Here is a 23,094-nt window from a genome sequence, read left to right as displayed (position 1 = left end):
ATCTTGAGGTGAACTTATTTTTCTCAACCAATTCTTCCGTAATATAATGTAAATTGCTATTAAGTCACCTCTGTAGTATGGGATTAGCCCTTGTATTAACGGCCTAGTGCCAAGTAGGTCTTAAGCAAGTGTATTAGGAGTGCAAGTTCGCCTCCTCTCAAATTGTATTTTAGAGGTCATGTATTAATCTTCTTGTTATTTAACAGACCTCAGTAGGTTGGGTATTTTGCCCCTGTGGATGTGTCCTTTGAGGACGGCTTAAAGGTGGAGTTCGGAGTGGCCTATGATAGGCTTGTATTTTAGGGGAAAGTTGCCCTTTTTGAAAATTGTGTTTCTGCCTCAAGGAGGCTTTTGGATGTAATTGGAAGCAGATGTTTCTGGCATGTTTGGGGGTTTTCGGCCCCTTTGTTGTATGGTGTTCATTGTAAGGTTGGGCTCATTGCTCAAGAATTATGTTTCTGACTTTTGAAGCCCCAAATGGGGTACCTATGTAAATGTATTTGTAAATCGTGTTTCGGCTACTAAGTACCTGTTCTATTTGTTGTTACCTAATTTTGAAAAGAAAATATAACCTTGTTAGATTTTAAAATTAATTTCACTTCAGTAGCTTGAGACCCGTTCACCACCCCCGCACCTTCTTTCACGCATAACTACCACCAAAAACACGGTAACAAGTGGTAGCAGAGCGTGGTTGAATGGGTCTCAATTTAGCCCCTTTTGACGGCTACACATTGTTTTGATCCGAACTCTAACCATTTTCTCAGTTGCTGGAATTTTTTTGACTTTTTCAAAAGTGTTCTGTCATCATGCCAGGCCCTCGCGATGTTCTCCATCTTAATTATTTGCGCAAAGAGGAGTTGATCTATGAATTAACTATCAGAAATGTACAATCTGGAGGCACGGTTGCGGTAGACACAAACAAGCTTAGAGAGTCCCTAGATTTGCCTATTTCCATCCCCAATTTGGGAGAGAAAGAAATTGATGACTCTCTTTCCACGATCGTCGAGAATATTACTGGGCTAGCTTCTGTAGTTAGTTTTTTTGATGAAAATGATCCGTCTCCTAATCAAATTAAGCGCGTGCAAGGCAGGCTATATCATTTTTCGAATAGGGTTAACGATCTGTTGTCTCTAAAACTGAACGACGTTCAGAGGAAGGAAGCCAGTACGCTGCTGGAAAATATTTCTGATTTGTCTAGCAAGGTCACTCTATTGTTGACTGGGGAAGTTCCTCCCAAATCTGATCAACCCACCATAGTAAATGTAGGTAGTGAGGAAGCGCCTCCCAAGGGAGAAGTTAATAGGAAAACCATCGCTGCTCAAACTATCTCTGCCCCATTGGACAACGAGTCTGAACGCCGTGCATCGCTGAGTAACATTCGTTCTGAATTAACTTCTTTGCCATTGAAACCTTTACCTACTATGTCACCCGGGTTTAGCAGCTTGCCTCATCCTTTGGCAATGTTGCTCAGAGGTATTTCTAAATTTTCTGTTAATACCACCAGTGACGTAATTTCATTTTTAAGATTTCTAGTGGAATTTCAGGATCATGCCCTTGTGTTTTCTCTGTCTCCATGTCAAATTTTGCAAATTATCTATCCGTATGCTATTGGTATTCTCTCAGATAAAACTGTAAGAGCCATTGCCGAGCAATCATCTATTGAGGATTTCCATGCCCATTTGCTAGCTAATTTCATCCCGGCTAGGGCCAGGTCCTCCCTTATTCAGAAGTACTATTATCGTGTACAGCGCTTGGACGAAAACTTGGCTGATTTCATACAGGACATTAATTTTTACACTAGAGTGTTTGCCCTTCATTTTCCTGAAGATCAGATTGTACAGGCTATTGTAGAAGGCATTTCACCATCTTATAGATCATACTTGTGTTTTGCGGCGTGCCCGCAAACCTTCTCTGAACTTGAAGCATTGGCCGTCTCAGCGGAAGGAGTTAGATACGCCGATTCTTTGCGTGTCGCGAAAGAACCCCCGCCTTCCTTTAGTAACACTCGGCCGCCACCTCGCCGACCAGTCAATCCCCGTAAATGTTATGCTTGCGGGTCGCCTGACCATCTGCGCAACAAGTGTCCGCTGATCAAGTCAAGTGGGACAAGGAATGGAGCCGGGTCATCACAAGGCTGTTTTAAATGTGGGGCTTTCTCACATATTGCCAAGAATTGTCCGAACTCAAATAGCACCCCCTCCTGCTCAACTTCTGGTGCAAATTCCATCTATGCCAATAATAAAAAGTGACTAGTGGCTTCGGCTGAGTCGACTAATCCATCTTCCCGAGACTCAGCCCCTGGTAAACAGGTTGTAAATTCAGAGGACGATCAGCCTTCAAATTCATCTTTTGAATGCCCTAAAGAATGTCTTAGGATTGCGGCGGATACCCCCGCACCTGTTCCTTTTCTTAAGATTGAGTTAAATAACGAGCCTATAACAGCTCTCTTAGATTCAGGCAGTGTTTGTTCGATTATTTCGGCTGAATGGTATTCTAAATTGAAAACGGTTTGTAAACTTCCTGACTATGTCTCTTCTCCTGTTCAATACGTTTCGGCTAATTCATCTCCATTAGAAATTCTAGGTTCCTTACTGGTCAAAATTCGTGTTTTTAAGTTTACATGGAAAGTTAAATTGTTTGTGGCCAAGCAATTGTCTAGCCCCATTATATTGGGAGCGGACTTTATTTCTCACACTGGTCTTGTGCTCGATCTCCAGTCTAGGTCGTGCACATTCAAATTTGCTTCTAATTGTAAAATCCCTCTATTAAAGTGTAATTCTGTGTCATGTTCTTCTATTTCGCCTACCCAGGATGAGATGTTGTTAGACCTTAGACATCTACCTGAGGAGCAGGCTGATAGTATTCGCAAACTGTGTCAGTCGTTTCCCGAGGTGTTCTCTGATACTCTTGGTGTTACTGACCTTATTGAATACAAAATTGAGGTCACGGATTCGATTCCTGTCCGTTTTCCACCTTATAGGCTATCTCCACCTACAATGAAGGCTCTGAAAGAAATAATCGACCAGATGTTGAAGGATGGTATTATTAGGCCCTCTTAAGTCGGCGTATTCATCGCCTATTTTTCTAGTCCCGAAACCCCAAGGAGGCTTCAGGCCTGTCATTGATTACAGGGCGCTCAATCGGAAGGTGGTGTTGCAATCTGTGCCCCTTCCTGACCTTCATTCTTGTTTTTCATGGTTTCGTAAGGCCAAGTTCTTCACCATCTTGGACTTGAATCAGGCCTATAATCAAATTCCCCTTGCCGAAGAGTCTAAACATCTTACAGCGTTTGCTACGGACTGGAATTTATACGAATACAACCGCGTGCCTTTTGGGCTCCCCACCGGAGCAGCTGTACTCACTAGGCTCCTAGATAGGGTCTTCTCCGACATCAAATTCGAGTACTTATATCACTACTTAGATGATGTCGTCGTATTTTCAGAGACTTTTGAAGAACATCTAGATCATCTGCGAGAAGTTCTCGATCGCCTTCGTAAGGCTGGGTTAACTGTTAAGTTGTCCAAGGTTGCCTTTGCTAAGCCCTCTATGTCATTCCTAGGGCATATTGTGTCACCCGATGGGGTAGCAGTCGATCATTCTAGAACACAGGCCATCCGTGATTTTAAACCTCCCAAGGACATTAAAGGTATCGCCAGGTTCATTGGTATGGTGAATTTCTTCAGAAAGTTCATTCCTAACTTTGCTAATAGAGCGGCGCCCTTAAACCTTCTTCGTAGGAGAGGCATCAAATTTGAGTGGGGACCTTCTCAACAAGCCGCTTTTGAAGATCTGAAATTAGCTCTCTGTAATGCCCCTGTCCTTGCTATGCCTGATTTCTCAAAGAAATTCATCGTCCAAACGGACGCGTCATCGTCAGCTGTAGCTGCAGTCCTTCTTCAAGAGACTGAACTAGGGAGGCGACCCATCGCCTATGCATCTAGGACTCTATCGGCTCAAGAAGCCAAGTATTCCATCTATGAGCTCGAAGGGTTGGCAGTCTTATTTGCCTTAGAAAAGTTCCGTCTCTATCTGGAACATGTCAAATTCGACCTGGAAACAGATAATCAAGCCCTAAGCTGGGTCTTAGGTAGGCCGCGTCGTACTGGTCGTATAGCCCGTTGGGCCATCCGTATTTCTGCCTTCCAATTTGATGTCAGGCATATTAGAGGTACCGAAAATGTTGTTGCTGATGGACTCAGCCGTATGTTTTCAGACGACGTTGAGAATCATGAACAGGTCGACAGTTCATCACCCCCCGAGTCCATGCTATCTGGTGTTAATGCCATCTTAACAGATGCTCCCATGCTTTTTAGGGACATTGAGAAATACCAACGTGAAGATCCGACGCTGGCTCCGATAATGGAAACCCTTTCTTCTGGGGAACATGTTGTCCCTTATGTTCTGAGGAATGGTGTTTTATGTTGCCCTTCGAGGCAGGACAAGATGATGAAAGTTGTCGTTCCTGCTGTTCTGGTGCCTATGATCTTCAAATACTATCATGAGACCCCATTAGGGGGGCATCTTGGAATCTTTAAAACCCGTGAAAAGATTCGTGAAAGGTTCATCTGGAAAGGTATGGACGGTGAAATTCGGGAACTTGTAAAAGCCTTTAAATCGTGTTTGCTTAGTAAACCCACCATGTCCACCAAGGTAGGCCTCTTGTCTTCGCATCAAGCATCGCGCCCCATGGAACGCCTGTATATTGATTATGTAGGACCCTTCCCCCAGTCGAAGGGAAATGCCAACAAATTCATCTTTGTATGTGTAGATGGTTTTACCAGATTTTCTTGGTTATTTCCGACTAAGCTGGCTACCGCTCAGTCTACCATTACTTGCTTAAATTCTATTTTTGCTTCTTTTGGTCCGTGCCAATATATTGTATCTGATAATGCTAAGGCTTTTACATCTAATCTTTTTCGTAAATTCTGTTTTGACTTATCAATCTCTCATGTAACTACTTCTGCTTATTACCCTCAACCATCTCTGGCTGAACGGGTTAACCGTAATCTCAGGTCAGCACTTATTGCCTATCATCATGAAGATCATTCCAGGTGGGACACGTCCCTGCATTGGATAGCTTTTGCTTTGAATTCGGCGGTTCATGAATCTCACAAGTTTACTCCAGCTTCTTTGATGTTCAAGTTTGTTCCCAACTCGCCGCTCTCTAACCTCTGGTCTCTGAATGACATTCTACCCGAGACAATAGATCCGGATAACATTAAAGATCTTTGGAAGAAGGCTAAAGCCAATCTTAAAGTGTCTCATGAAAAGGTTAGGGAAAGGTATGATCGTGGACGGAGACCCACCCCTTTGAAGGTAGGTGACCAGGTGATGGTCAAGAATTTTGTTCCCGCGGGCAAGCTTGCCCCCAGATTTCATGGGCCTTGTATCATTCTTGATTTTCTTACGCCAGTTACGTTGTTAGTAAGCAATCCAGCCACCGAGAGGATATTTAGGGTTCACCTGTCACAGGTGAAACCAGTGTAAATTTTGTGTCAACTTGCTTCATATAATTTGAAAGGAATATGAAGGTTATATATTTATTTTTTTTTGAGTTCAACTTTTAAGGCTTTCTGCCCCTTCTATAATATTTTGGTCTTATATGTAATCCTCTTGTAAAACCTTCCCCGATCCGTTAAACTGCCATTCTGTCCTTGCCTCGGCCATTACCACGCTCCCGTCTCCTGCTTCATACACACTGTGGCTTAATTTGAGTAAATGCCATGGATATCTGCACGCCGCTGACCCCTCAACCTCCTCACCAAGCCTGTGCCCTCAAAGAAACATGATGGTCCAACACAATTCTGCCGCCGAGTTTTTATGTTTCAGTGCCCCCGCAGCCGCGCAGCGCCGTGCAGCAACTGGGGAGGGGGATGGGCCCCCTCCTCTCCAGCGAGGACGACATGTGCACGGCGAGCCGGAGCTCTCCTCCCGGCCAAGGCTGATGTGCGCGCTACTTGCCCGCAGCCTGTATATGTTCACCGCGGGCGCGGCGTACTTCAACACCTCTGCTCCCCTCATAGTGCGGGCGAGCGGTATCTCAGGGTACTTGAGGGGTCCGAGCGGCCTCCTTTGGACGCAAGCTGCAACGGCCGGTCTGGCCATCCAACTTAGCCTACATCAACTACATGGACAGTCACTATAAGAGATGACTACACTTGGGAATTCAACAACAAATTTGGTGGACATTGCAAAATTTTTCATCACCTTTTAAAAGATTATCTTCAGAAATTCGCCTTCTACAAACATAAAAACCTTACGTTACCAATTACAACAAAAATTTTGGAACTGAATTAAGAATTTCTCAAATACTTCTGCAATTTATTTTAATATCAACATCAAAACTTGGACTTTGTTTTCAAACTATTTCATGTGTCACCCCTGGTGGAACTTTTAAGGGGGGGGGGTCTGTACCGGGTGGTACACCTCCACGCCGCTAATTTAAAATGTGCGCCTTTTGAAACTCCTCTGCTGGAGGAACGGTAACAGTAATAACATGTGCATTGGAGACAAAGGTTTGTTTCTCTTGGTAGGTTTGACTAGATTATCACGCAACCTGAGTTCTAGCTGTTCCACGGTATCTTTTCCCAAGCGATCCCTCAGTTTAAACTTATCACTCACTTCTCTCATTGGATTTCCTCTTTCACGAAACACATGGGGGGCCCGACGAAATTAATCATTTTCATCATCAGAAGATATATCCGAGAAATCAGAGTAATCAGACATCCGTAAAATACGAACGAGATAAGATAATAAGCAATTCATCGAGGTTATGTTATAGAATTATTACATTCCACTGCAGTAAAAGAAGCGTCGTAATATGGCCTATATACGGACAACAACTATATGAGGTTAGACTTCAGTGCATTTATTTTTTACCATTTATCGTAACAACACAGGTAATATTTTTATTAACAATCAGCTGATCTTGTATCTCAAGTAGAAAACAACTCCTTGAACTAAGATCAAAGAGTTTGATCGGAGAAATTTCTACAGTCAAAGCTGATCTTAGTTCAGAGCGAATTGATCTCAGTTTAACGTCTGTACAATACAAATGTCCGAGTTTTGCCTGAAACGAGATCAATTTCGTCTCTGATCTAAGATCAAACGGTTTATACAATCGGCCCTAAGACTATGAATATTTCTACTACGTCACAGCGCTTCAGTATGTCTTTTGCTCATGTAACACTTTTGTGTATGAAGTCTTTGCTCACTTAACTTCTCCCTCTTCTTTGCTTTGTTTTGCTTGGTAGGGCGAGTTGTTGACTTGTGCCCATAACTCATTAAGTAATATAATTATCGGTCCGGAGATCATGCTATTTTTCTTTCAACAAACATCATTTTTATGTTACGATATACTTTTCACCTCCATTTTCCCGTATGAACTGCCCGCGCTGGACAAAGATATTGAGAAATCACAGACATAGCACTTCCATTCGTCGGTGCTAGCCCTGGACCTCGGGAAGGAAACAAAAGACGGCACGATGAAGCGGAATGCCACAGAAGAGAGTCGTGTCTACAGCGAAATAGTTGCTTTATTTACGTATCAATATTTCTCTAGTAAAAATGGTATTTAATAATGTACCGCTAATTTTACTGTCGATTTGTGAGAAAGCAATTATTCTTATCCTCCATTTAGGACGAACATTAGAATGAAATTTCATGGATACGATTCGTTCACGTAACGATATTCTTGTATTCAAATAGATAAGGCGACACACACTACATTGTCTGGTCAAACGTGTCCGGACACCTACTCGAAACGGTCTTCTTAACTGTTATTATAGTGTTCCGTGGTTTCCCATTTTCACACCAGGCAAAATGCTGGGGGGCTGTACCTTAATTAAGGCCACGGCCTTTTCCTTCCCACTCCTAGGCCTTCCCTATCCCATCGTCACCATAAGACCTATCTGTGTCGGTGCAACGTAAAGCAAATATCAGAGAAAAACTGTTATTGGGATATACTGCCCAGTAGGGCCTAGGGGTCATCAATATGGGTTGGGCAAATTATAACTCAAACTCTGCGGAGGACACTGTCTACAAGGTGTAAAAACATCTCTGTGGGAAGGGTAGGGTCTAGATCATTCTTCCTTCAACACCTTAGAAGCGTAGTTACGTTGGGGTTTGGAGCTAAGTCGCCGTCATAGCTCATCCCAAGGATGTTCGATAGCACTGAGGCCGGGGCTGTGGGCTACCCAATCCATTTCTGGAGCCTTACTGTCCAGAAACCACTCATGAACAGAGCCATGCTGAAACACACAGTGATAATCTCCTAAGTGGTCTTTTATAGGGCGTTCAGAACCTACTGCCATGCATGCTCCGTAGGGTCCGGGCTCCGCCACCTAGCTGACAACGCCAGACTAGGCTGGGCCTGGTTTGGCCTGGTTGACCGGCAAGTCGGGCAGTCTCAGGACCAAGCTGAACCACGGTCAGACGTGTGATAGCACTAATTGTGTACACGTACATTTAAAAGTAGAAGAAATATGATAAATGTTTACGTAAATTACATCGTCGTTATCCGGAGGCTCCTTGGCCGCCGAAAAGCTCTTAAGAACTGGAGAGAAAGAGAGTCTGATCCCTATAGGAAAAGTGATGTTCTAAACGAGTTTTGACCGATGAGCGGCTTCAAGATACCCGAGCGAGGATGGAACCGAGTACGAAAAATTCGCTCCGGCGGCTCTCTCAAAAATGGCATATAAAGGTCTTAAAATGATCAAACAGGCAAGAATAAACTTCTCATACAACAGTTTTTAGTCAGGTAGCTATTGCCGCCGATTCCCCGTACGTGTTGCCTCGGCGAGGCTGCCCGCGCTGTCCGAGACGGCGAAGGCCGGGCCCGGCTGAGCAAGATGGCGCTAGGTTCTGAACGCCCTGTACCATAGCTACTACATGCAGATGGTCCTTATATTCTTCCGCCTTTAACGAGCTCTGTAGTATTCAGACGGAACATGTCACTCCAGCTCTACCATATTTCACTGTGGACACTGTTTAAGCTAGCATGTGTCGTTCACCTTCCCACCTGACTGCCACGTGGTATGCCATAAACCATCAGTCAAATCACACGTCTCCAGTCGTCCATGGACCACTGAGCAAGACCAATCCGAGAACTTGAAGGTACGTTATTTAATTTTAAAACAGCCAGCATGTTTGTAGGTAATTTTTTGAATTTCATGTCTGACTAGATTGGAAGAATGGCTCCGTAATACTCTGCGCATGTACTGCTGAAACAAGACGACAGTTCCTTGGCGAACGTGCCACACAGAACTACACGTTTAATGAGTTATGATGGTATACTTTATAATAGACAGAACGGATATTTAAATTTTGAACTCCACTGCGACAAAGACACTTGCATAATTTTTAATAATTATGTGAGGTAATGTTGAGACAGTTGTAACTTAAAATACACATCCAACGGAAAGAGCAATTTCGAAAGGAATGACTCGGTTTTCTTTTATTTATGTGTACGAAATATGTGCATTAAATCGTAGTGTAATATTTTCTTCCCAATGTCGGGCAGGTAAAGGGATTGGAGCTGTCAAGGATACTGTGCAGATAGAAACGTATTGCGTCTAGAACATGGAGCAAGTCGATCGAACACTTTTAAAAGCTAATGAGAGCACCATTCTGTCCTCACAAGATCGTATGTAATCCACACCGAGGTTGGGAAAGCATATTACTGCTAACGTTGAAAGTGTTACATAATGTCTAAATTCGCTTGCGCAAAATTAGCTGGTAATGGAGGAATAGAGTTACCCGCGTCCGTAGCATTCCGTAAGTTACAAGTGCTTCCCGGTGGTGCTAAGTGATAGTGATCAGATGCCACCGTACTGCCTTCTTGGGCCCATCTGACAAAAAAGTTAATACAATACGACCACAATTAACAGTGTGTCAGCTTAAAGTGACTACCTGGACAAAACACTGCAGGATCACCCGTGTCGACGTGCTGATATTGGAGGAAACTCACACAAATGAACAAATGATAACAATCAACTTCTCCCTGTGGGTGGGGGCGGTAGAATAACGTCCATGGTATCCCCTGCCTGTAGTAAGAGGCGAATAAACGGGCCACAAGGGCTTTCAACTTGGGAGCGTAACCCCACTGTCGGCAGTCCTGAAAATGGTGTTCCGTGGTTTCCCAGCAACTAGCAATACAATAAATAAGTTTCCACTCACTAGTGTCAGGCTCCTCACTTTCATCTATCCTACAAAACCTTCCTTGGTTTTTAATTTTTTTAATAACTGGCTTTACGTCGCACCGATACAGATAGATCTTATGGCGATGATGGGATAGGAAAGGTATAGGAGCGGGAGGGAAGCGACCGTGGCCTTTATTAAAGCACAGCCCCAGCATTTGCTTGGTGTGAAAATCGGAGACCACGGAAAAACCTCCCTTAGTCTACACTTGTTTTTTTCATCGTCACGCCCTTCGTAGCCCTTTCCTTTGCAGGCAGACCAATAGGTGGATAGTGAGTGTAAGACTGGAGCCAGCTCGTTGAAGCAATATCGAAAAACATCAGGCGGAATGCCATCAGGTCCAGAACCCTTCGATTGTTCTAAGGAGGATAATTTTCTAATGACGTCGTCAATCGATACAGTAATATTAGATAACAATATGTGGGTCTTAAATTCAAAGTCGGGTACCGTAGAACAATATGATGAGAAAATGGATGAAAATTTTGCCAAGAGTTCACTCACCTCACAAGGACAAGATACACCGACTCCGAATTTAATACTTCTAGATGGGACGACTGATGCTTAGTCTTTTGTAAAGCTCCAGAAAACCTTCATATTAGTAGGTATACTTGACTCAACGTGCTCTACGTATTTTGCATGGCACTCCGACGTCACTCTTTTACATTCCTCACACACTCGGCTGAAGGCATAATAGTCACTGCAGTGCAATCTCCCTCAGAAAACGCTTTAAGCCCTCACGGCCCGCTGTGAGTTTGCTATAGGATACAATCCAGCAATAGCAAAGTCTCCGCGACAAAAAAAGAAAAAAAAAAGAAACAAAAACAAAAAACAAAAACCCCCCACATATTCCAGAGTAAGAAATTATTGCTTTCATGTGCAGATTACTTGCCTCAATCGTATGTACCATAGTTTTGCATTCCTCTTCGTTTCTTACTTCTAAAACGATGCCTTTATTACGTATCTTCGTGACTTCGTTTATCCAAACCTGTAGAGGCCGTTTTAGTCGTAGACTGCAGCAATTGGAAAAGTCTGCTCTGAATCTTTCACCTCAACTTCATTATGTTAGGAAATCATAACTACATGCTTAGTAGAAACTATTGCTAGTTTATGAGATTGCACTACATCCGAGTAACGAAACTTTCGCGATGACTAAACAAGGCACAAGGACAATCGTTCAAAGTAGCAAGGATTAATTTGGAAACTCTGGGTTTCGCTCATGGATAATTTTATGTAGCTTGCTCCAGGGTTGGAACTTCGAGGAGTTCATACATTTACGCTCCTAATAGTGTGATACGTATTACTGTTTATCCTACGGTACTGGATTAATGATTTCGCAGTTAGAAAAGATGTATAAAGTTAACGAATCGATAGCAATAATTCATAATAAGTTCAAAAAGTTACTACTGAAGAAAAACAAATGTAATTCTATTTCTATCTGAGATATATTTTCAAGTGTGTGTTGGTTGCGAAGCCGCGAGAAACTGCTACTATTTACATACAATTTGATTATCCGTTTTCCAGTAATGGGAACTGAAAGAAAATGGTTGAACACATTTCAATGAGCGACCCTCATTTTAAGGCGTGTAATCTGAAAGTCCTCGGAAAAATGGTAGCTTTTATAGGATTGTCAATTCTCTAATTTTGTTATTTTTTCAAGTAGTTCGAAGATCTCATGAAAAATCCCTTGTTCAGGGTCACATCAATGATTAAATAATTTTATAAAATGTTTAACAATAAATGTGACCAAATTTTACTTGAAGCGGTTATTTTACAGTATACCAATAGAAGGTCTGCTCAAAACTGATGCCGAGACAGTGTAGCCCTCTGTTGATTAAATTATGTCACGCCACCAATTCGACTCCTACATGGTCTCAACTCCTACACCACGCACACTATTTTCATTTCTTCTTCTCTTCCTGAAAACTCTATTATAAGAGGGTTGGGATAAAAGTGATTGCTTTCCCCCCCCCCTCCCCCTTGCAGATATGTGAGCGGGCACAAGCCGCTATTTGTCGCTTGGAAGCTATGCAGGCGTAGTGTCGTGTGTATTCACAACTAGCTGTTACCCACGGCTCCACTCGCGAGGATTTAGTTAGTTGATAAAACTTAATTGTTCCTCGGTACTGCACTAAGACATTATGTAAAAATCCCTAAAGTGTAAAATGTCACCGAAAAATTGCATTTCTTTTACCCCAGAACCTCTTTGTAAGCCACGTATGTGACATTGCCGTTTGGAGCTAAGATGACCAAGCTACTGGCAGAGCTAAATCTGGAACATGCGACATGGAACTCAACATGTGAGAAACAGTCCTCTTTTAAGTCGAAATAAAAGAAAGGCTTTCTTTATTTCTAAAAGAGATTCCAAATACCAATTTTCACGTCTGTAACATGTTACGTTTATGAGATAAACTGTAGGTAACTTATATTCATTTTAAAAATCGCCCCATTCCTTGGCTGAGTGGTCAGCGTTGAGGCCTTTGGTTCGCAGGGTTCCAGGTTCGAGTCCGGGCTGAGTCGGGGGATTAAATCGCGTGTGATTAATTCTTCTGGCTCGGGGACAGGTTGTTTGTGTTTGTCCCAAGACTCTCCTCTTCATATCACTCAACACACCACTTTACCAACCACAACAGGAACACGCAATAGTAATTACATCCCTACACACAGAGTCGGCGTAAGGAAGGGCATCTAGCCGTAAAACAGGGTCAAATCCACATTTGCGACACAGTTCGTACCCACGACCCCACCGGTATGGGAAAAGCAGTAGTAGATACTCATTTTAAAAATTCACCTGCTTTTTTTTTTATAATTTCACCCCCTTAAGTGGATTTTCCAAAAATGTTTGTTCATTTATTTTTAAAGGAGATTCCAAGTACCAATTTTAACGTCTGCAACATGTTAGGTTTTTGTGATATATTGTAGATAATATCGCTACTGAAGAATTCTGGAGCTGACGTTGCCATGGTTACGGCAGTTCATTTTCTTAGAGATTTCTAGAGCAGATATGCCAATATCTCCAAAACAGTTGGTTTTAGGGCCTTAAAACATGGCTTTCAGCTTACCGAGTTTTGTTCTTTGCGTCAAGGGGCTTAAAATGAGCTTTGTCTCGTCCTTGTACGACAAATTCGACTTCGCCTATATTAGCCTATTATTTTTATATCTCCACCCGTCGCCCCCCCTCCCCTCTCGAATTGTTTTGAAAATAAAATACAGCCCATGTTACTCACAAGGGAACATCGGCAATGGTTAAGTCGCCGATCGCGATGAAACTTGGAAAACACATTGAGGTTAAGTAAGGGGCCTAAAAGTTGCGACAATTCAAATTCCGCGCGATCAGCGATGAATACCTGCTGGCCAATACTAAGCCGGCACACTGCGTGCCTGGAGACACGCCTCTGCAGCTCCTCCCCTACACACCTCCATCCCTCCTTCTGGTTCGCCACCGCACGTTTGCCTTCTTTCCGCGCCTGCCCGTCTTCTTAGCTGTCGAAGAGAACTGGTGCTACACTTTGCGTACTCTATCAGCATTCCTCATATCTCTGCTTTGTAATTTCCACATTGTATTAGTCAGCTTACGTTTTCTGAAATGTTTATGAAAACGTTTGCACCGGGCGAGTTGGTCGTGCGGTTAGAGACGCGCTGCTGTGAGCCTGGATCCGGGAGATAGTGGGTTCAAATCCCACTGTCGGCAGCCCTGAAGGTGTTTTTCCGTGGTTTCCCGTTTTCACACCAGGCAAATGCTGGGGTTGTACCTTAATTAAGGTCACGGCCGCTTCTTTCGAATTCCTTGGCCTTTCCTATCCCATCGTCGCCATAAAACCTATCTGTGTCGGTGCGACGTAAAGCAATTAGCAAAATAAAGTATGGTGCCTGTTGTTAATTGTGTTTTGTTTCGGTTTTCTTTTAACTACTTTTTAATGTTTCGAATAGATCAAAGATTGTTTTTGTTTGCTATCAGTTATTGACGGGGAGTCTGTCCGACGTAATGTATACGGAGTCATTTATTGTGTTGCCTTGTAATTGTTTGTTGATGTACCAGTTCGTACAATAGCCATTTAACTTTTTGCGTATGTAACTGCCATTAAACCCAGAAGACTGTGGTGTAATACTTTAATATCGGTACTTGTTGAATACATGACCTTCGTCAACTATAACGCAAAAGTACCGGTAAAGTAAGACTACAGGTCTGCCTGTGATTACTATATATCTACTGCATATATAAATGCACATCGTTTTTATTTTTCAAGGATTTTCTTATTACGTCAAACTTTACTACATTCCATGTCATACTCATATCAAAGTTGCCTATGCATTAAATTTATTTATATTCGACCACCATTGCTGCAATTGAAATGTGTTGTGCCTGTCACTGCAAAACATAAATAAATCATTCAGTACAAGCACAAATAAAAACATTCTACCTATAGGCCTATTCCTTATACCAGAGTACGCAACACAGAAAATACCAGTAGTTTCAAACTCGGAGTTTATTACTGTTGTTGTTGTCGTCCGCGATGTCGTTTCGTTATGACACAACTGATAGCGTACACAAAATGGGTGGCGGGAAGGGGACATAAAAAGAAGATCTGGACCTAGACCAGGTTTTGATATCCTGAGGCACCGAATCTCATTACATTCATTGAGATCCTCTACCCGGGCACGTCATTTCTTTACATAAAAAGGTATTTAAAGTTGTTTAAAGGTGGGAGATTTATATAATGGTGGGTGATTAAATTTATTCCATATGTATGTCCACTCTAAAGGATACTACCGACAGCTTTAAGGCGTTTTAGAAGTAAATAATGATTTAAGCGTAGGTAGGACGCGGTATCCCATTCCACGTTTGACCACGCCCGGTGGTACTTAACTCGGAGTTGTACCCACGAATGTGACAACTCACCGGAATTAGCAAGAATGAAAATATAACATTTGAATAAAATATGGGTATATTAGTTTAGGTTATTTATTATCATTATGTATGAAACGGAAGGTTATTTAAAGGATTTCAATAATATTATAGTACGAAAAGAAGCGAAGTATAGAGCCGGTCCCGTTCAACAGCTAAGCAGCCGGCGAGCGCGGGGAGAAGGGAAACGTGCGGGGGCGAACCAGTTGGAGTGGGGAGGAGAGGAGGTGCAGAGGCGTGTCTCCAGGCACGCAGTGTGCCGGCTTAGCATTGGCCAGCAGGTATTCATCGCTGATCGCGCGGAATTTGAAATGTCGCAACTTTTAGGCCCCTTAGTTGACACCCTAATGAATGTTGGCACCCAAGATTGATGCCGTCATCTTTTTTACGTCTACCTCAATGTGTTTTCCAAGTTTCATCGCAATCGGTGACTTAACCATTGCCGATGTTGCCTTGTCAGTGGCAATGTAGCTTTCGGGAGGTTGTGGGTTCGGATCCCACTGGTGACCGGCTGGCCATTTTTGTTCTGTACTTAACATCTCTTCAACACGTACTACATGTACGTAACACGACCTAATACGTTGAAAGTCTATTTCGATTACAATGCGGTCGTGAAAATTCAATATTCATTGCTTGATCTAGTTCATTCGATACCGTTCGTCGCTTTGAGTCATTCAAATCTACTAGTTCAAATGAACGAGTTAGTTCTTATGAGCACGAACAGAAAATAGCTATTCAATGCCGCCGCCAGTCTGCTTAAGTGAAGTAATGGTATCTACGAGAGACGGAGAGACAGATAAGCTTTCTAATTTTCTAACTCCTTCTCCCCCAGTTGGGAAGTGTGAGAGGAGATGTGCTGTCATGTGACCATTAACACAACACGCCACTGACCATTCGTGTGCGAGCTTATTTTGTCGTTCAAATGAACGAGGTAGTTCATTTGTGCTGCCTTCGTGGAAGCAGCCCTCGTGGCACTTCGTTCAATGAACGAAGTCGTTGAAATGAACGAGGTAGTTTATTATGAGCTATCTTAGGAAACAGCACTAGCGGCGCGAGCTAGTAAGTACATTTTACAATAGATGGTGCTTGCTTAGGTCTTCGCCCTCTAACATGCTGTACGCTCCCATGAACGACCCAGAGTCGTTCAAATGAAGTAGGTAGTTCATGAACGGCCAAACTCGAGCTGTGAGGTCAGTTGTGTGGCGAGCGTCGTGCGAGATGGAAGTAACCCGTGTCGAGCAGCGTGCACACATCAAAATAGCCGTTCTCCAGGGAAAAAATGCGAGAGAATGTCACAGTGAATTGGTGGAAGCCCTTGGAAATAACGCCCTCCCGTACTGTACAGTAGCATGGCGGGTAGGAAAATTTCAGCAAGGACATGTGGCAACCGGTGATCAACAACGCCTGGGACGACCTGTTAGTGTGCGGACTGACGTGGCACGTGCCGTCATCGAACAGCTCCTGGAGGAAGACAGACGATGGATGCAACTGGAATTAGAGACGGCATGTGACATTGAGAAACGCACCATCCACACGGCTACCTGGAGGTCACTTAATCATTTGAGCGGGTGGTATTGGAAAATCTAGGGACATCCTCAAGAGGTGGAGGTATTTAGAAAAACCGACAGAACGTTGTGTTTGTGTGGAAATACAAACTACCCCACACATGTATAACTGTCAAATATGCCCTGTCCAATGTACACTTCAAGACCTCGTTCTAGCGACCAAAGAGGGCATTGCTGCCGCTGATTATTGCATGGACTCAGTGTGACCGCGCGAATTATATCTGTAAAGTTCTCTGTATTTTGTGTAATTGTAACGTGTGTGTTATGTTTATGTATATTTGTATTATATCAACGCTCTGACACGAAATAATAATAATAATAATAATAATAATAATAATAATAATAATAATAATAATAATAATAATAATAATAGCAACAGGCGGTGTTTACTGTTAGCAACCAGATAAAAACCATTTGACAAAGATTTTACAAAATTACACGATCAAAGATTTACCCATTTGCAGCATGATTAGTAACCGTTTTCAACCTCGAAGCCTTAATTCACTAACAGTACTGCAAGTTTCATTTTTTCTTGACTTTCCGTTAACAACCAAAAGACCTGCATCAGTACGATATATAATACCACCACCAGTCTAGAGCATGCCACTAGTCTCAGGCCCGTAGGTCACAATACTTACAAGATTAACGCTCGGACGACAGGGGAGTGTTTGAACGGGCTATACTTCGTCACTCTGAAGTCGTCGTGCTTTCGGAAGTTCTGAAGAATGTCTCGAGCGCTGGAAACATAAAAACAGATACAAAATAAGAGCATCCTTCCCACAACATCGTGCGTATTATTTAAGAGCGAAGGGGAAAGGGCTATAAGAACCGCAAAATGTCAAATTCACTTTTTCCAAGGAAAGGAATGTTAAGTCCTTATGTCTATGCTGCAGTATTAGATACAAGTAGAAATAAAATGTCTACCTCGTAATTCATACAAACTTTGCTAGATAAGCAAGATATAACTCTCTATGACCACATAGATCAGGAAACTGGCCTATAAGGAAAGATGAACTTGTTAGGTACTGACTTAGAGAATATATTAATCAATTTTGCAAACTCCGGCTGTTTTGATTTATTAAAAGGAAGTCAGCTCCCGGACGAAACTATCTTTACATCGGTCTGTTTTCAGACCAACTTTGCTTTACGGGAGCGAAAGCTGAGTGGACTCAGGATATATTATTCATAAGTTAGAAGTAAGAGACATGAAAGTAGCGAGAATGATTGCTGGTACAAACCGGTGGGAACAATGGTAGGAGGGTCCTGGGAACGGGGATATAAAGGCTAAGTTAGGAATTAACTCGATGGATGAAGCCGTACGCATAAACCGGTTTCAGTGGTGGGGTCATGTGAGGCGGATGGAGGAGGATAGGTTACCTAGGAAAATAATGGACTCTGTTATGGAGAGTAAGAGGAGTAGAGGGAGACCAAGACGACGATGGTTAGACTCAGTTTCTAACGATTTAAAGATAAGAGGTATAGAACTAAATGAGGCCACAACACTAGTTGCAAATAGAGGTTTGTGGCACCGTTTAGTAAATTCACAGACGCTTGCAGACTAAACGCTGAAAGGCATAACAGTCTATAATGATAATATATGTATGTGTATTAATTGCAAATGTTGAAAGGTGTTATTCTAGTGTCATAAATGTAATTTAATAGACCACTGATATACATATCGTCTGTTTAGTTTTAGTCGAAGTGATAACTGAGCCTGAAGTATTACTACACTGTAATGGGGCATGCTGTAAATAGAGGAAATAAACTATACGGGACAAAATAAAAAAAGCATGCTGCTGACATGCATTTTATATTTACAACCTTACGGTATTGTCAGCTGTACTGAGAATGGTTTTTCGTGGTTTACCATTCTCCTGCACTCAGGCGAATGCCGGGACAACTCATAGTATAGGCCACGACCGCCAATCCCCTCACCTTCACCATACATCTCCTTCTCCGATACAAATCTCCTTGGACTGAAAGAGGGCATCACCGTCTAAGGTCCGTATTCACTAACAACATTATCTCGGTTTAAAATTTTACCGGCGAAAGGTTGGCCGGTCAAACAGAAAATCTAAGATAATGGTCTTTCAAGATGGCAGCCCATAGACGGCTGGAAGGTTTAACTGTAAGAGAAAAATCAGAGCGACATGGAATATAACCAAGCTTATGCAATAAAATATCCTAGGTGGGTAAAGAAAGAACGCGCTAAATACTTTGAAGACTACGATGACACTGATTTTGAAATGCATTTTAGGTTAACTAAAGTTTCGGCATTGTCAATGTTCTCCATGATAGAACATAACCCGGAATTCCCAACACATAGGTAGGTTTAAGATGAATTTCCGATTATAGCCTGTATCTTGTATGTTGCATGAATGGATGATCTTTTTTATGAATTACGGAATACTGCCTTATTTTTTGAGTGAAATGTGCAATGTGTAGGCTATAATTTGTTTTTCTAATTCTCGATGATGTTAATGCTTTCTGCCACCAAATTCAATAATCACTCATTCTCTTGGAAAAGTTATATTAGGCTTCCTTCTTCGTTTCTGGTCAATAACAAACATAATTTTATGATAAATTATTTGCAAACCCCGAATGAAAAGAAGACTTGTTTACATTTCGATAGTGGCGGTAACACGTAGTTATTTGTTTCCCTGCATTAGTTCAAATTCAGACTGGAACGAAAACTTAGTTTTGGTAAACCGATATAATAATAATTTTTTTTTTTTTGCTAGGGGCTTTACGTCGCACCGACACAGATAGGTCTTATGGCGACGATGGGATAGGAAAGGCCTAGGAATGGGAAGGAAGCGGCCGTGGCCATCTTCAGGGCTGCCGACAGTGGGATTCGAACCCACTACCTCCCGGATGCAAACTCATAGATTCGCGCCCGGTAACAGAAATATTATTCCCAGCTCTAAGTCGTTATATGTGGTCATGAGTTTCTATCATTGCTGCGCTAATGATTCCGTCTGTTGTATTCTCGAGCCTAAACCAGAACATACTGTTGTAGTAATCCTGTACAAGGACAGCGACAGTTATTTTTTAGGTTGGGCATAAAGTACAAGTTGCACGCAACTAAATTATAAGGGGCTGGTGGACCAACAACTCGGTTTTTCTTTTTGAGCATTATTCAGTTACTTGTTTTTTTTAATCGGACATGACAAGCAGCAGTCAGTGCCAGGTTCAGTTTAATGTCTGTTTCTAGCATGACAGAAAATGGCTCGATAGAGTTACATGAAAAATGATACAAAAAGATGGAAACAATGACAGGAGGATACTCGGATTGAGGAAATGGGGGGCTAAGTTAGAAATAATCTCGATGGATGAGACGTACCCGGTGGTTATGTGAGGCGAATGGAGGAGTATTGGTTACCTAGGAGAATAATGGACTGGACCGTTAAGGGTAGGAAAAGTAGAGGTAAACCAATGTGGTGATATTCGACAGATTCAGTTTTTAATGATGTAAGGATAAGAAGTGTGGAACTAAACTATAACAAAAAGCTAGATGTGAACAGAGGAACTTATTTCATTCACAGAGGCTTGCTGCCTGAACACTTGGTCCGACTGCAGAGAAAATGAGGCATGTGAGGCTGAGATGGTTCGAACACGTGGTAAATTACTACACAATGACACAAACCTGCATGAAGCCAAGAGCTTGAAGGGGAAAAGAGGTGGTAACTACTGCTATGCTGCTCGCTTGAGATGTTAATCCACAGTGCAGTGTTAAAACTACGAGGAGCCGACGTGAAACCCTCCATACCAACTAGCGAAATGAACGTTCTTCTCCTGTCACTCATGCTGCACTACATGGACTCACCCGCATACAAAACTCATTTATCAATCAATCAATCAATCAATCAATCAAATCAATCAATCAATCAATCAATCAATCAATCAATCAATCAATCAATCAATCAATCAATCAATCAATCAATCAATCAATCAATCAATCCTGATCTGCATTTAGGGCAGTCCCCAGGTGGCAGATTCCCTATCTGTTGTTTTCCTAGCCTTTTCTTAAATGACTCCTAAGAAATTGGAAATTTATTGAACATCTCCCTTGGTAAGTTATTCCAATCCCTAACTCCCCTTCCTATAAACGACATTTGCCTCAATTCGTCCTCTTGAATTCCACCTTTATCTTCAAATGGTGATCTTTCCTACTTTTAAAGACACAACTCAAATTTATTTCGTCTACTAATGTCATTCCACGCCATCTCTCCACTGACAGCTCGGAACATACCACTTAGTCGAGCAGCTCGTCTCCTTTCTCTCAAGTATTCCCAGCCCAAACTTTGCAACATTTTTGTAACGCTACTCTTTTGTCGGTAATCACCCGGAACATGTAGATTTTTCCAGTTCTTGAATCAAGTAAACCTGGCGAGGCTCTCATACAATGGAACCATACTCTAGTTGGGGTCTTAAGAGACTTATATGCCCTCTCCATTACATCCTTACATCCGTTAGTGCGCAACTAAGGTTTTGTCTCATCAGATACAATTCTATCACTAACGAGTTCCACAGATTAAGTTGCAAGCACAACACTGCGAATCAACCCCAGAGGATTTCGAAGTCATGGAAGACGAACGAATCGGTGGTTCTTCTTCTCTTCTTCTTTTCTAGCCTATTTCAATCCACTGCTGGATATAGGCCTCTTCCATGTGCTTCCATCGTCTTCGGTCTTGAGCCACTTGGAACCAGCGTGTTCCAGCCAACAGCTTTATGTCGTCGAGCCATCTCTTCAGGGGTCTTCCAATGCCTCTCTTGTGTCCCCATGGTCTCCAGTGAACAATCCTAGAGGTCCACCTGTTGTAGTCTTGTCGAGCTACGTGTCCTACCCATTGCCATTTTAGTTTTGCTACTATCTCTAGGATGTCTGTAACATTAGTTCTTCTCCTGATGTCCTCTGAACGGATCTTATCCCTAAGGCTGATCCCTAGCATCTGTCGCTCCATGGCTCGTTGTGTTCGCTGAAGCTTGCGAGCACTTTCCTTCGTCAGAGTCATCGTTTCCAGACCGTAAGTTGTAACTGGCAGCACGCACGTATTATAAACCTTGGTCTTCAGGTTAATTGGAACATCCTTGTTAGTGAGGATGAATCTTAGTTTTCGGAATGCAGTCCAACTCATACCTATTCTGCGAGGAATTTCTGCACGTTGGTTGGAGCACATAAATGAAGTTATTAAGAAGTTCAATGTCACCCCCGAGGAAGCCATGAATCGCCATAAATTGGGAAGTCTGCAAACCCTGCAACCCTGAGGGAATAATGCCAGCAAAGAGATATATATTTGCAACACCTGTATATTGCGTGAATTATTAAACTGTGTATCCTTTGTTTAGTAGTTTCTTTTGGCCATGATCTTAAAATTAGTAGTTTAACATCGCTCAGCATGACAACTGTTAATAGTATTAAAACAAATATTAATTTTGTGAGCGTCGTATGTCATTAAGAAAGCAACTAAAGCTACTAAACGTTTATAAAAATCTATTTCTGAGATCAACAACCTTCTATTTAAGTCGCGTAACGAAAACAAACAACTAGAACGGTCACTCTATATAGTCAGGCAAACATTTTAAAACTTCGCTGGTCGCCTTCGATATTTAATGTAAACACATTTACGAAAGCAAACATAAGAGGATTTGTAACAGAAGTCTAATTCTGACAGCTATATGCACATGTCTAAACATACATAATGATCGGACATTATACAATGTGGAACCACATATATATATTGGAATAATAATAATAATAATAATAATAATAATAATAATAATAATAATAATAATAATAATAATAATAATAATCAGGTGAGCAGACATTTTGTAACAGCTTGTAACAGAGGAGAATGACACGACCAACCTCGTGCTTGCCTCAACAATGAGTTTCCCGAAAGATCTGCAACATAGGAGTATACAAACAAATACTTACAGGAAACGCAAACATTGGGGGGCTCATTATTTTCATTTCAATTATTTTTAGTGAAGAAACTTCAGTGTGCACTAGAAATTATAAAAACAATCGAGTTTGCCGTCAGACTTCTTATAAAATCTCAAGAAATGTGGTTAGGCACGTTTCCTTAAAACCTGTCTGTATTAAATCTTCTAGACTGAGCGACGTGTCACTAAAGTTGGCACTAAAGTGCGGGCAGGTTCAAGGTCCTCAGATCATATCATATATGACCATCGAAGGCAGCTAATTAATGGAGAGCATGAACGTGCAATAAACAATGACAGGCTATGTTCTGTTGCAGACTTACCGAGCTCCACAGTTTAAAAAGAAACCACTCACCCTGATAGGAAGAATACTGGCAACATAGGGGTATACAAACATGGAGCTAGCTGTAGCACGCTACATTTGTTTGTATTATGCAAGCAAAATGAGACGAAAACAGAGGCGATGGTAGTAAACTCAGTTATGTA

General features: G+C 42.1%; 1 protein-coding gene across 1 annotated transcript in view; it reads right to left on the bottom strand.

Annotated features, from left to right (window-relative positions):
- Positions 1-23,094, bottom strand: part of LOC136878971 (pre-piRNA 3'-exonuclease trimmer) — a 203,888-nt gene that overhangs the window by 7,899 nt on the left and 172,895 nt on the right. Inside the window, exon 12 of the mRNA XM_068228903.1 lies at positions 17,304-17,402. Coding sequence (XP_068085004.1) covers positions 17,304-17,402 — 99 coding nt within the window. The remainder of the gene's footprint in view (positions 1-17,303; positions 17,403-23,094) is intronic.

Source organism: Anabrus simplex, chromosome 8 (assembly GCF_040414725.1).
Source record: "Anabrus simplex isolate iqAnaSimp1 chromosome 8, ASM4041472v1, whole genome shotgun sequence".
Lineage (NCBI taxonomy): Eukaryota > Metazoa > Arthropoda > Insecta > Orthoptera > Tettigoniidae > Anabrus > Anabrus simplex.
Note: the sequence above shows the minus strand (reverse complement) of the source record. Positions and strands in the feature narration are given on the sequence as shown.